The 12,690-nt window shown below is 33.9% G+C and overlaps 1 protein-coding gene across 5 annotated transcripts; it reads left to right on the top strand.

Moving 5' to 3' along the window:
- Positions 1-3,438: 3,438 nt before the first annotated feature.
- On the top strand, positions 3,439-7,316 carry LOC114749244 (DNA-directed RNA polymerases II, IV and V subunit 11). 5 transcript variants are annotated; one of them, XM_028937735.1, is made up of 7 exons: positions 3,439-3,594; positions 4,480-4,523; positions 5,042-5,163; positions 5,273-5,362; positions 5,512-5,590; positions 5,856-5,956; positions 6,955-7,316. In XM_028937735.1, the coding sequence occupies exons 3-7, from the start codon at positions 5,111-5,113 to the stop codon at positions 6,965-6,967; spliced, it is 336 nt and encodes a 111-aa protein (XP_028793568.1). In that variant the 5' UTR covers positions 3,439-3,594; positions 4,480-4,523; positions 5,042-5,110; the 3' UTR covers positions 6,968-7,316. The 5 variants fall into 5 exon arrangements, with proteins under 5 accessions (XP_028793568.1, XP_028793566.1, XP_028793564.1 ...); XM_028937733.1 differs by having other exon boundaries at positions 3,440-3,594; positions 5,046-5,163; positions 5,856-5,951; XM_028937731.1 differs by having other exon boundaries at positions 3,440-3,594; positions 5,856-5,951.
- The last annotated feature ends 5,374 nt before the right edge of the window (positions 7,317-12,690 follow it).

Raw genomic sequence — 12,690 nt, 5'->3', positions numbered from 1 at the left:
TTTTTATTCCCATTATCAGGATTAAAATTTGTAAAATGTGACATATTGCATTAACTTTATCTCAAATATAACAATTTTTTTATTTTACCCCTATTAATATGTTTTGAAAAAATCTACATTGAAATAAATGCAAAACAAAATATATATATTTATATTTATAACTAAAAATTAATGATGCGATTTATAAATATTACAAAAAAAAAATGTTTATTTTTGGCCTTAAATTAGACCCAGAGGAGTAGCATAGGGTGGTTTTATTCTTCCTATGAGTACTTGAATAGCCTTCTGTTGGTTGAGCGTCCAAGGGTTTAATTTGAGTGGGTATTGATGATGAAGGGAATTGAAAGACGACGCGCAGCGGAATCAACTTAAAAATTTAAAACTTTCAACCCCTTGCCCGGATCTACCGATCGCGTTTAAGTTAGGTAGTAAGAAGCATTACCGTTCGGTGTTCGATTTCCAGGTGGCTCGGTGATTCCGCCGTTCAGGATGCCTCTGCTCGCCTCCTTTGTCGTTCGAAGTCGACAACTCCGTCAGCTTTCTCTACCGGTATCCACACGAGTAGTCCTCAATCTCGAACGAACGTGCTAGAGCGTTATGTTTGTCTAGGTTTTCAAAAATCCGTCCTCTCTTCTCACTTTTGGCCGTCCTCTATCTCTGCTTAGTGCTTTCGCTCTCCCTCTTAAACCCTAGCTCCTCATATCAAATATATAGGATGCTATAGGTTTAATGAATGATTTTTAATTCGAAATTAATCCTAAATTAATTCCCAAATTAATACAATATCAAATATTGCCTAATCAGATAAGAGAATAATTAAATAAATATGGTTTATATTAAATCCGTCTCACAGATTTAATTCACCTATTTATTTAATTCAAAAATAAAGATCTATGACGGAATTAATTTACATAGATCTAATTTATCCTTATAATTAAATCTAACAATTATCTCATATATTTATATAATATATATATATATATATAATATACAATGTCCCCCTATATTATTCATTGAATCTGGACATATCTTAGATTCAATGAATCTGGACATCATAACTCCTTGGGCCTATTTTGTGTGTGCGACCCTGTAGGCCCCATATATGAAGTTGGCAGTGGGCCATTAACTATAATGACTCACAAGTCGTAAGCGGTCTCTAGCAAGACATTACGACTACCCAAATCATATGAGGATCGTTGAACGATGTAACCTTTCATACAACCATATCACGTCCCTTTTGTCACATGACATTTTGGTCATGGATGAGGCATGAGAACGTCATCCTCCTATTCATGACCGTTACTTTCTCGATCCCTGAGTAGTCTGAGTATAGAAACGGAACTACCTTTCCATTATAGTATGGCCATACATTTCTCAGACTCACTCATCGAGGGGCCCAGTAATGTCTCTCTACGAATGTGAGGGACAAATTCCATCTTGACCATTCACATTCCTCCGCATAAAAACCACTAACCTGAACATAGTCTTTATGATCACTCGGTCAAAAGTGACTTTTGACTAGGTCAAAGCTAAGCGATTCTCATGTAGGAATCCATGATGATCTCAGATCAAAGGGCACAGTGACATGGTTTGTATATGAGAGAGGCTTATGACTTAACCTATGCAGCTCTCTCATAGCGGGTCGGTCCAACACCTTGTACTCTTACATGTGCCTATGACTTTAATTTATATCTCTATATATCTTTAAAGTCATATTGGTCTTATTTCATCTCTGCTCCCACTTAGATGACCGACCAGGGACATTTAGGATAAACCATGAGTTATCCAAGAATAGTCATCACAGTAAACATGCAAATAATATGATAACGTAATTAATAAATTCATAAATTAACAATGTTCAAAACATAATGATTGGCCCCTAGGGCACAATTTCCAACAGATGAATCCCATTTTTTGTTTAAGGCCATGACTCAATTACATCATTTAGTAGTCTCAATAGAAGAGATTGACTTTTAGTATTCAATTACACAAGCATTTAAACTAATATCGACAAATGATTGCTCTATTTTTTGGCTTTTCTTATTTCTTCGATTACTGAATAATTTCAACAAGCACAAATGACACTTTTTCTAAGCTTATGATACTTGCCCATATTTTCAACTTTAGGAGATGAGTAGAAACATTTTTTGGCCATTTGATAGGTAGGAATATTAGGTAAGTTAAAGATTAATCACTAAGAAATTTTCTGAGATAGATTTGTTATTAACTAATTTAATTATGGTATGAATAGATACGTTAATGAATTTTTTTGAGGAGGGTTTTAGGAGGCTTCAAAGATTAAGTATAAGCCAGCCTTGATGAAAAGGGGATGGAAATTTGGTTTCAATCATGGTAGTGTGTGGAATTTGATACGTTAATGAATTTTTGAGGAGGGTTTTAGGAGGCTTCAAAGATTAAGTATAAGCCAGCCTTGATGAAAAGGGGATGGAAAATTTGGTTTCAATCATGGTAGTGTGTGGAATTTGATATTGAAAAGAAAGTTGAAATGTAATATTCTTATACTTATGTCAATATGATCGTGTTAATAATAAAATATATTTTATTATATTTTATACGTTTTATATAATTTACTTTTAGGATTATTATGTCATGAAACTATATTTAAAGTTAAAATATACAAATAGATGATACTTTAAATAAATTGAATAGTAATAAGTGATATGTTTTTGGGGACATCAATGAAAGTTTCTATAGGGGTTTAAAGACTTTATAATTTTTTTACTCGTGGAGAGAAAAAAATTTAAAATCTACAACATGGACTATAGTAACAAGCATATACTCCTTCCAGTGCATAATATGAGTCGTTTCTGGTTTGATTCAAAATATAAATCACTTTTTTGAATAATAACTACCTTTTCTTTGTTCTAATTTTTTTTTTAGCAAACCTTTGCTTGGTTCTAATGAATTAGTTAAAGTAACATATATTATGAATCGAAAGAAATATGTGTTTTTGTAATTCATGCGTTTATTAAATAATGGTGACAATATAGTTCTTTCAAGACATAATTATCTTATAGTAATGGACGATGTTATATGTCAACATCACATATGATTATACTAAACATAAATTTATTACATATGTATTATCACATTGTCATTCATATTTCATGATCCATCAATCCAAAACCTAAACATAACTAGTGTAGTTTTTTATACTACTGGTAATGAAGACAATAAATATCAATATACCTATTTTGAAGTGACGCAGAGATTTATAACTATAATTATTGATCAAGTATTTTCACAATTTTGCATGTTTGACATATTTTAGAAAAAACGCTTAATATGTGTTTTCGAATTCAAACTTTAGTAATTAAACTATTCGATTAGTTAACCCGTGCAGCGCATGAGATGAGATGAGACGTCTAGTTAAACAAGTAATATTAAAACCTCCCAAAGACCGACCCTGCCCTTCCATCCCTGCCCTACCTTCCGCTCAGACCAAATAGGTCGACGGAAGTCGGCTGAACCCGAAACTCTGATCCCTAGGCTCTTCGGCCTTGGCATCGAACATTGGAACTTCATTGCTGCAGGCCTCGTCTCCTCGCCGTCGCTGTCGTTCTCCTCAGTCCGGTGAGTGAATTTAAGGAGTTCTCAATCCACTTTCTTGGTAGTTGGATTAATTCTTACAGCAATTGGATTTAAATCTTGTGATGTTCTTTAAGAAGATCAACGGATATTCATCGGTTAAATGCTCTTGCTAAAGGTCAAAACTTGTGAATTTTACTGTTTAAGGAACGCTTACTCTTGTCAAGTGTTCCATTCTATTCTAAATCTTTGCTCGAAAACTTTTGATTCCCATTTGTATGGGTTCTTGAGCAGTTGATAAGTGACTGATCCCAATGATATTATATTCCTGTGCACTAACTATAAAATGGATTCTAGTACTCGCTAAAAATATTTCCATGTTGTAAATCACTACAATGAGCTTGTGAGTTCGCGCTTTTCTGTATAAAAAACAAGGATACGAAGTTAATGAGGTGAAAATTGATTTAGTTGTGCTATGTGGAATTCACGTGCTTTGTAAGCTGGCACTCATAAGAACTAACACGAAATCATATTTTCTCAACCCATTATGGCATATTGTTGAGGATTTTCTGAATATTAAGATGACTGAGCTCAATTAGTGGCAAGTTGTCTTAGTAAGCCTAAATGAAATAATGGAGAAGTGCGCGTGCGCGCACACACAGTATCTGTGATTTCCCCCGTTGACAGGCAAGCAGCTTCTGAATCTCTATGTGCAAACTGATTATACATATATGTAGTGCATCCTCTTCAGCTTTCACGTATGAATCTCTAGCACACATTGCATCTTTTGTGATCCACGCTCATTGCATTTTATCATGCTTCTGTTTGCGTTGGAAATTGGAATTAAGTTCTGTTAGTAAAAAGTTTTTGGTTCAATGAGCAAGACTTTCCATCCTTAGAATTCTGTTTTTAGCTGATTGTTTTGCGCAGAGAGCTAGGTGACAAGTAAAAGGAGATAGAGTGTTGAACACAGGGTAAGTTACCTCCACCCTTATCCTGAATCATGATAGCCACTATAGTACACAATATGATGGCTTTTTCGAGTGGAATTTTATGTGAAAAGGTGCTACTGCTGTATGCTTTCCTTAGGGATTAAGAAAAAGTTGTTGAATAATGAAAGATTGCTAGAATGCTAGCAAGTTGATAGGAAAAAAATTAACAGTTTGGTACTAAGATTGCATGACGCAAGAGATTTCTTAGAGATGATTGTGCTGCATTTTGAAACTTTGATGGTTGAAAAATCTCTTATAAAAATATTTCATAAGCTGCACTTTCATAAATTATTAACAGCATGACTCCTTCTTCCTTAGATTTCACATATGTAGGGGAAATGTGTCTAGCTCTAAAGAAAAAATAATTGAACAATGTTAACTGAACAACCAAAACAAATTAATTATGCTTTAGATTAATTTACTCTATTTTTTCTTAGTTCGATAAAGCTTTTTGCAAATACTGAAACATTGATTTTGACATCTTCTATCTCTTTCCGTAGTCAGTGTCAGATACTGTTGCTGCAGCCTAGAACCCTAGACTAGAGTATTGGGTGGGGAAGAAAGAAGCCATGAATGCCCCAGATCGTTATGAGCGTTTCGTTGTTCCTGAAGGCACAAAAAAGTAACTTTGTTGACTACCTTCTGCTCTTTCTTTTTCATCCAATTTGATTATTTTTCCAATCACCAGAGATGATTTGATTATTTTTCCTTTCTCATATTTATATATTCAGGGTCTCTTATGAGCGGGACACCAAGATCATCAATGCAGCATCCTTCACTGTTGAGAGAGAGGACCACACAATAGGCAACGTTCTTCGCATGTATTAATTCTACTCATACTTTTTATCTCTGAGTCTCTATTTACATTGCTATCTGTTAATATGATTAATATAAAGCCTAACCCTGTTTCCCCCCCCCCCCCCCAAAAAAAAAAAAAAGCCTAACCCTGTTTGTATTTCGGTGAGCATAGGCAGCTGCACAGGGACCCTAATGTGTTGTTCGCTGGCTACAAGCTTCCTCACCCTCTTCAGTATAAAATTATTGTCAGGGTCAGTATCTCTTGCATTCATTCTCTTGTTAATCTGATGACTGATGACATCTACAGTTGTTTTATAATGGGCAATTGTTATTTGTAAACAGTGCAAAATGTTTGTTGATGAAACTCAAATGCTGTGTCTATCGAACTGTGATCTTTGCATCCAGAGAATATTGACGTTTGTCTTTAATCTTTTAGGGGAAGTCTACAAAAATTCATTTCTCTGTAAGTGAACAGAGATATTATGAAAATTAATTATTTTATTGATCTATTTTCAGATACACACCACTAGTCAGTCTTCGCCAATGCAGGCGTATAATCAGGCCATTAATGATCTTGACAAGGAACTGGATCATCTGAAAAATGCCTTTGAGGTTTGGTGAATATTTTTGTTATTCTGTCGACAACCCTGCCTCTAAGTTCAATGAGATCTTAAATTTTTTTTCCCATGGGTTCCTTTTTTGTATTTCTTCTTACATTACTTGAAATTTGCTGGTTGAACATCCTGTATCCACTTGTACTTGTGGGGGAATGTTGATCAAATGAGACTCAATCTACATAACATTCTACATAAAGAAGCAAACTCCTAGGCACAATTTTGGCCTGTCCTGCTTTATAGCTGTGAGCTTTGTTATTAGAAAACATAATTGATCTTGTTATCTGCATTTTTTGTTATGGCAGTTACAGTATTTCTCATTATGGACATTAAAATAATGTGTTATGGATTAAATCTACGTTTTGTGAGGGCTTGCAACTTTTCTTTTCTTTTGCTTGATTAAGTGATGATTCCCGGAGCAATGATAGGTGATTCTGGAGTTTTTATGCAGTTCTCTGGAATGTACATCGTATACTAGTCTTAATAGCATTATTGGTGAATAATCATGCCATGTTGGGTGATTTCATGTATTACAGAAAGTATGTGATGTAGTCACAGCTCTGAAATAGTATTATTCAATGGTAGAAAACCCCCCCACAGAGTATAGGTCTCGTGGAGATACACCCTAAACAAAAGGAAATAACACTACCCTATGCATTCGAGGCACAAGAACTCTCCCACTTCACTCACCACCTTAACCAGACCCCTGTTATATAGCCCCTCTCTCAACTGTCAAATGAAATACCACAAATACCCACACTCACATGGTTCGCACCCCATATGTCAATATGACCCTAATACTAAACAGTATGGTATTTTGAATTATTATGACTGATCCATTAAAAAAAGTGCTATTATAACTGAATGCTTGGACATTTGAAATGTGATTGTAGTACAAGATATTTTTAAGGATAGGTAGATTTATCTGAAGATTCTTAAATACTAAGCCCGTTTTCTTGAGTACCATAACTGTTCAAACACATTCATAATTTTTATTGCAGGCGGAGATGCTGAAGTTTTCAAGGGATTATTGATGGACATTCCGGGTGCACATGACATTAGGGTGTAAACAAGATGGTATGAGCGTTGTACGAGACTTGTCGAAGTCTGATGGTGTTGTACTTTGGAACTTATCATCGTAATGTTGAAAAGGGAAGTCTCAACTGAAATATTGCAGTTAATACTCGTAACGCTACTTCTGGTTTCTTTTTGGTTACTTACTTTCCTCCTGCCTTATCTTCCTCCAATTAAGTTCTCTCAATTGAAATTTAATTAAGGGCTTGTAGCAGTGATAACTTCTGAAACGCAATCTAACAGATGTACGCAAGAACAAAGGATACATGTGATAATTTCAAGTACTGTATTATGCTATAGTCGTCACAGTACAGCCACAGATGGAAATAGCAATCACAATGGATGAAGGAAAAAGTCTTATAGTATCATAGAAAATGTAAGAAAATCACGGGGAAGAGAAAAAATGACAGAGGGAAAGGTTCTTACAAACTTCTGCATGAGCAATCAAAATGAACCCTGGCACCTCGCTTACTCGTACTCATGCGCTTTCTACATGCTCTGATGTGCACGGTTGCTCCTTCTCGCAAGCACATGAGATATTTGCTTTGGCACTATCACCTCATCTAAGTTTTTCTCATGCGGGCTGCTATCTGAGCCTATCATAGTGTTGATAACATTATCTCTCCCAGTGAGCCGGACCTTGTGAAGGTCAAAATCAGGGTAATCATTGATAAAAATTTCTGTATCCTCCTAGGATGCAGGAATGGCATCATCCCATTGACCTGGCAACTGAGCGGAGGGATGTTCTCAACGTGGCACCTAGTGAGTCTCGGGGATCTTTAGTGGTTGGAACAATGGTCTTGACTTGGTACTTTGCCATGGTAATGGTAGGTATCATGCAGTAGGAGTTCCTTCACATTTGGTAAGGAAAGAAACATGAAAAAGGTGCGTGTGGACCTGACTAGATCGGGTTAGGTGTCAAGTCAGGATCTGGTTGGGTTAGGACCTCCGGCTAAGCAAGGCAGCCTAAGGTCTGGTTCAATGTAGTACCAACCTGAGGTCGGATTGGATTAGACTTGGTTCATTGGACGGCTTTGACTAATCTAGACAATCTAGGAACTTATGTTTTTTCTTTTTTGGGCTTTTTTTAATTGATTTGTATCCACCTATTCAAGTACAAAATTTGACATTTAAAAATATGCAATTAACAATTCAGTACCTTCTTAGCCTATTGTTTTTTTAGCCAACTAGAAATTCCATTAAAACTAATAATGCAATCAATAATCTAAAAACTTATATCTAAACAATATCTAAATAAAAGTCTCATTTCAACAATTAATTTAATTGTTTAGGTGGCTACACAACTGAATCATTTGGGTAAAAATATCTAACACCATTCAACAACAATAAAAATCCATGTTATAATCCATGACAACATCAAGTCTATAACATTACATGTGGCAAAACTAAATGAACAACAAACGATTGAAATCTAATTTTCATAATATTGAGTATCAATTGTCTTTAGAGGTGGAAATCAGGGCTGACCCGGCCCTCCAGGGAAGGGCTAGCGGGCTTAAAAGGGCTGGCTTTTCAGGGTCGAAATTTCAAAAATACCTCAATTTACTAGGTCCGGCCCTTAAGCTAATGGGCTTAGAACTGGCCTACGGGCTTTTGGCCCGTTTAAAAAAAATAGTACTTTTTATATTTGTCATATTTTTTTTTATCAAAAAATGAAAATAAACCAATAAAATTATTAATAAAAGACATAAATATGAATAAAATTAAGTCACAAATACAAAATATCATCATATCCATCAACATCCAAGAATATCTAAAACATTTATTAACAAGATAACAACATCCAAAAGTTTTATCTATAGTGCAATTGTGCAATAAATAAACACTATCATTAATCTTTTAAAACTTCATCATCACTATAATCAATTACTCTTCTTCATAAGTATGCTTTTCTTTCGTAACAAAAATATCAAGTTTTTCTTCTTTATAGGAATTTTACTTTTAAATTTTGCAATCTAGTTATTATTTTACTTTAATGTGAGAAGCATTGTTGTTGAAACTCATAAATTTCTAATTCAAATTATAGAATCACAAGTTATATAAGTATAAAAATACTCTATTATCAAATATATATATAGTTTAAAAATATCAACGCATATAATATAAATCAAATCATTATTAAAGTTCAAATTAACCCATGTTTTAAAAATTTAATTGGATAAATTATTGTCTAAAACTAAATAAATCAAATCATTATGTAAAATTTAATTTTTAAATGATAATAATAACTAAATATTTGAAATATTATTAACAATGTAAAAAATTAATAATATTAGAATTACATAAAAAATTTAAAAAAACAAAAAAATTATAAAAGGGCCTAAACGGGCCGGCCCTCGGCCCTCCAAGGCCAGCCCTCCAGGGCTTGTTTCCTATTTGAGGGGAAAAATTTCAAGCCTGGCCCTCATAATTTCAGGGCCTAAAAGGATCGGCTCAACAGGCTAGGCTCGTTTTCCCAGCTCTAATCGTCTTCATTCATTTTTCCCCTTTACTATCAATAATATTAGATCCATCTGACATATATATACATATAAGAAAGAGGTATTAGCAATAAATAATGACTTTTGCAATTTTGAATTTAGAAGTATATAATTCAAAATGTTATTTGGAATATTAACAATATTATCAGTCTCTTGAAAGTTGTCAAATCCAATCAGCATAGAGGCAAATTCTGAGAGAGATTGCCCAACAACTAGCCAAATTTTGAGCACAAATGAGCGATTCAATCATCTTAGGAGATATATAACTTCTATAATCATCAACATGTCTTTCAATGCTAAAAGCTGATTCAAAGGCCGTTGTAGATATTGGTATAGCTTATACATCACATGCAATCATAAAAAGCACTCTGTACATGGTAGAATTATTGATTCAACCCCTGTCCTTAGTCCCCTTCGGATTGAGATCACAAATTTACCAAGAATTGCACTATAGTAGTACAACCTTGGGTTGTTTCACTTAAAGAGCCTTTATTTGAATCTAAAGTTAACTAAGTGACAAAAATGCAAGATTGATAAGGGTAAAATGTACATGTATGCAAGAAGTGAATAAAATATTTTTGGTCTTTTTGGTATGAAAATAGAATCGATGGATGGAAATAAATGAAATGTAATGGGATGGATCTCTTGAGGCTTGGTTAGGTGGCAAGGTTTAGTTTGTTTTTTTCATTAGGGGTTAGATGCAATTTGGATTGGATTAATGTATTTTTTTTAATTAAGTTTTGATTAATGGAATGCTCCTAACACTATCATGCTATGCACTTAAATTTCAATCACCTTAATTACTGAAACTACAATCAATGCACAACTCCAAGATAGCACAAATACATAATCAAACAACACAATCATGCTAAGAGACTCAATGTAATTTAGCTTAACTAAAATATGCATTAATAAAACAAAGTACTTAATTACAATAATCCAAATCCCATTATGATTAAATCTAATTCTATTATGTTATTTCATATCATTTTCATGGTTTTAACTTTGAGTTATTGGCTCTTTTGCAAGGAAGAGTGCTTGATTTGACACTATTCATAAGAAACAATTTATTGTCTCTTTTGCAAGGAAGAGGGGTATTGTTGTCAATTCCCTACTCCTTCTTGACACTTGGCAACTTTAAATACTTTCCATTAGAGGTTGACAAGTGCCAAATTGTGGGCCAAAGAAAGTGCAAGACTCTAGTCTTCACTTTATCGGTGCACTTTTACTCCGGATTTAACTTCTTTTCTATAAATACAGTACTCTGACCTCTGTAATTATTTTCTGTCAGATCCATAATTTATTCTCCTCATTTTTATTTTCTCAAAAGGCCCTCTTAACTCAATCTCAATTTTTCATTAATTAAATAAAAAGGAAAACTATTCTCCTTCTCATTAATGATTTTTTCCCACTTGTCCAAAGAATTAGGAAAAATCATGGATATTTAAGTGTCTCCTTTCAATCCCATAATATCTTATAATTTCTTGAGACATCATAAGAATTTTCTTGGAATTTTATTCTCCTTAAAAATATTTATTTAGAATTTTCCAAATAAAAGGCTTCAAATTAGCCTAAATCAACCTTAAATTCCTTTGTAATTTTTCTAAGGGTAATTTGGTCATAAAACTAATTATACATCCTCATATAATTCTCAAGGAATATCATCCTTATTATTTCTTAATTTTCTGAGGCTTAGAAATATTTTTTCATAATTATTTTTGACCAATTTTTCTTAATTAGTCAAACTTTTATAATTGACTTAGAAAATCATAATAATTATTTTCCACCATAATTCTTCTATTTCTCCTTATCATTTTTGGCCCTTAAATGTTTAGGAATATCCTTATTCCTAATTACCATATTACTAGATATGACACATTCCAAGTCATCAACGATGTGATTGCACCAGATAATGCAGTATAGGATGTAACCAATCGTTCTTCTAGAGGAGCGTTTTATTGGAAATCTAGTCTAGATTGGTGATAAGTCTCATTATTTGCATATATTTCTAGTCTTAAACTTATGCTTTTGCCATTTATAATTGCATATTTTGGGTATAATTAGCTTTTATTGTGCATAAGAGTTGGTGAAGGGAGTTGTAAGGTTTTATTTGTGTTTTTGCATGATTTTATATGATTTTATTTGTGTGTACTTTTAATCCTTGTTTGGTGTGAGTTTCAGGGAGTTTCTTCAATGTTCTGGCTACTCTGTATAAGGCACCATGACACATTATTTTAGGAGTTGCAGCAGATTTGCAAAACTACTCTCAGTAATAGGCGCCACGACGGATGATCAAAAGCACCACAGTGGATGCAGTTCAATGAAGAACTCAGAATCACTAATTGAGATGACACTGTTTTGGCCAGGCGTTGTGGTGGATATGAGGAGGCACCGCGGCAGACAACAAAAAATTTCAGATTTAAATACAGAAGTCGCGTGCTCGTACAGGGATCAATTCATCCAGTCCTTCCATCTCCAGATCACCAGTTTCTTGTTCTCTCTGCCTTCTCTCAATTCTCTCTTCAAATTTCATCCAAAACCTTCATCTTCCACCAATCATCCATGGATCTTTCATTGATTCTTGCTAATTTTGCTGCAACGCAGAGCATAGTGGCTGAATTCTCGAGTTCTCCTAGCAATGAAGCTAACCTGAGTTCATGGAGCTGAACAGGGAGTCTTTTCAAATCTGATTTTCACTTTCTATTCTAAGATTTATTTGTATAAGTTGAATATTTGTGATTAGAATGAGAGTTGTGTGATTAGATTTATGTTTCTTGGAATTTAGAGCTGATTGAACATTTGGAAGTGAGTTTGTATCCTTTGATTTAGTTGAACAGAGGATTCTCTGATAACTTGTAGATCTAATTCAATTTGCTTGGACTGTTGTTCTGTAATTCTGAATTTGATTGAATGATTTTGATGATTCATAGTTGTAGTCATCCTTAGAGAATTGCAATTTTGCTTCTCAATTGTTCTTGTCAATTGATTTTCCTTCTTTACAGAGCAAGACAATATCTAGTAAGATGGTTGTTATTGACTTGTGGATTAGAGAGATTTGAGCAGTAGCTGAATCTATCCTTTTAATTGAGTCTAAGAGACTCTAAGTTATAAGATTGAACAAGGAAGGAAGGAAGAATTGCTAGGGGAACTATTATCTCTTAT

Source organism: Neltuma alba, unplaced genomic scaffold, assembly GCF_004799145.2.
Source record: "Neltuma alba isolate B1F8T4 unplaced genomic scaffold, ASM479914v2 tig00005996_pilon, whole genome shotgun sequence".
NCBI lineage: Eukaryota > Viridiplantae > Streptophyta > Magnoliopsida > Fabales > Fabaceae > Neltuma > Neltuma alba.
Note: the sequence above shows the minus strand (reverse complement) of the source record. Positions and strands in the feature narration are given on the sequence as shown.

Excerpts from the sequence above, each read along its gene's own strand:
- LOC114749244 (XM_028937733.1), top strand. The coding sequence starts at position 5,111 with ATGAATGCCCCAGATCGTTATGAGCGTTTCGTTGTTCCTGAAGGCACA. Across the intron at positions 5,591-5,855 it reads AGTATAAAATTATTGTCAGG|ATACACACCACTAGTCAGTC; the intron begins GTCAGTATCTCT and ends ATCTATTTTCAG. Across the intron at positions 5,952-6,954 it reads ATCTGAAAAATGCCTTTGAG|GCGGAGATGCTGAAGTTTTC; the intron begins GTTTGGTGAATA and ends TTTTTATTGCAG.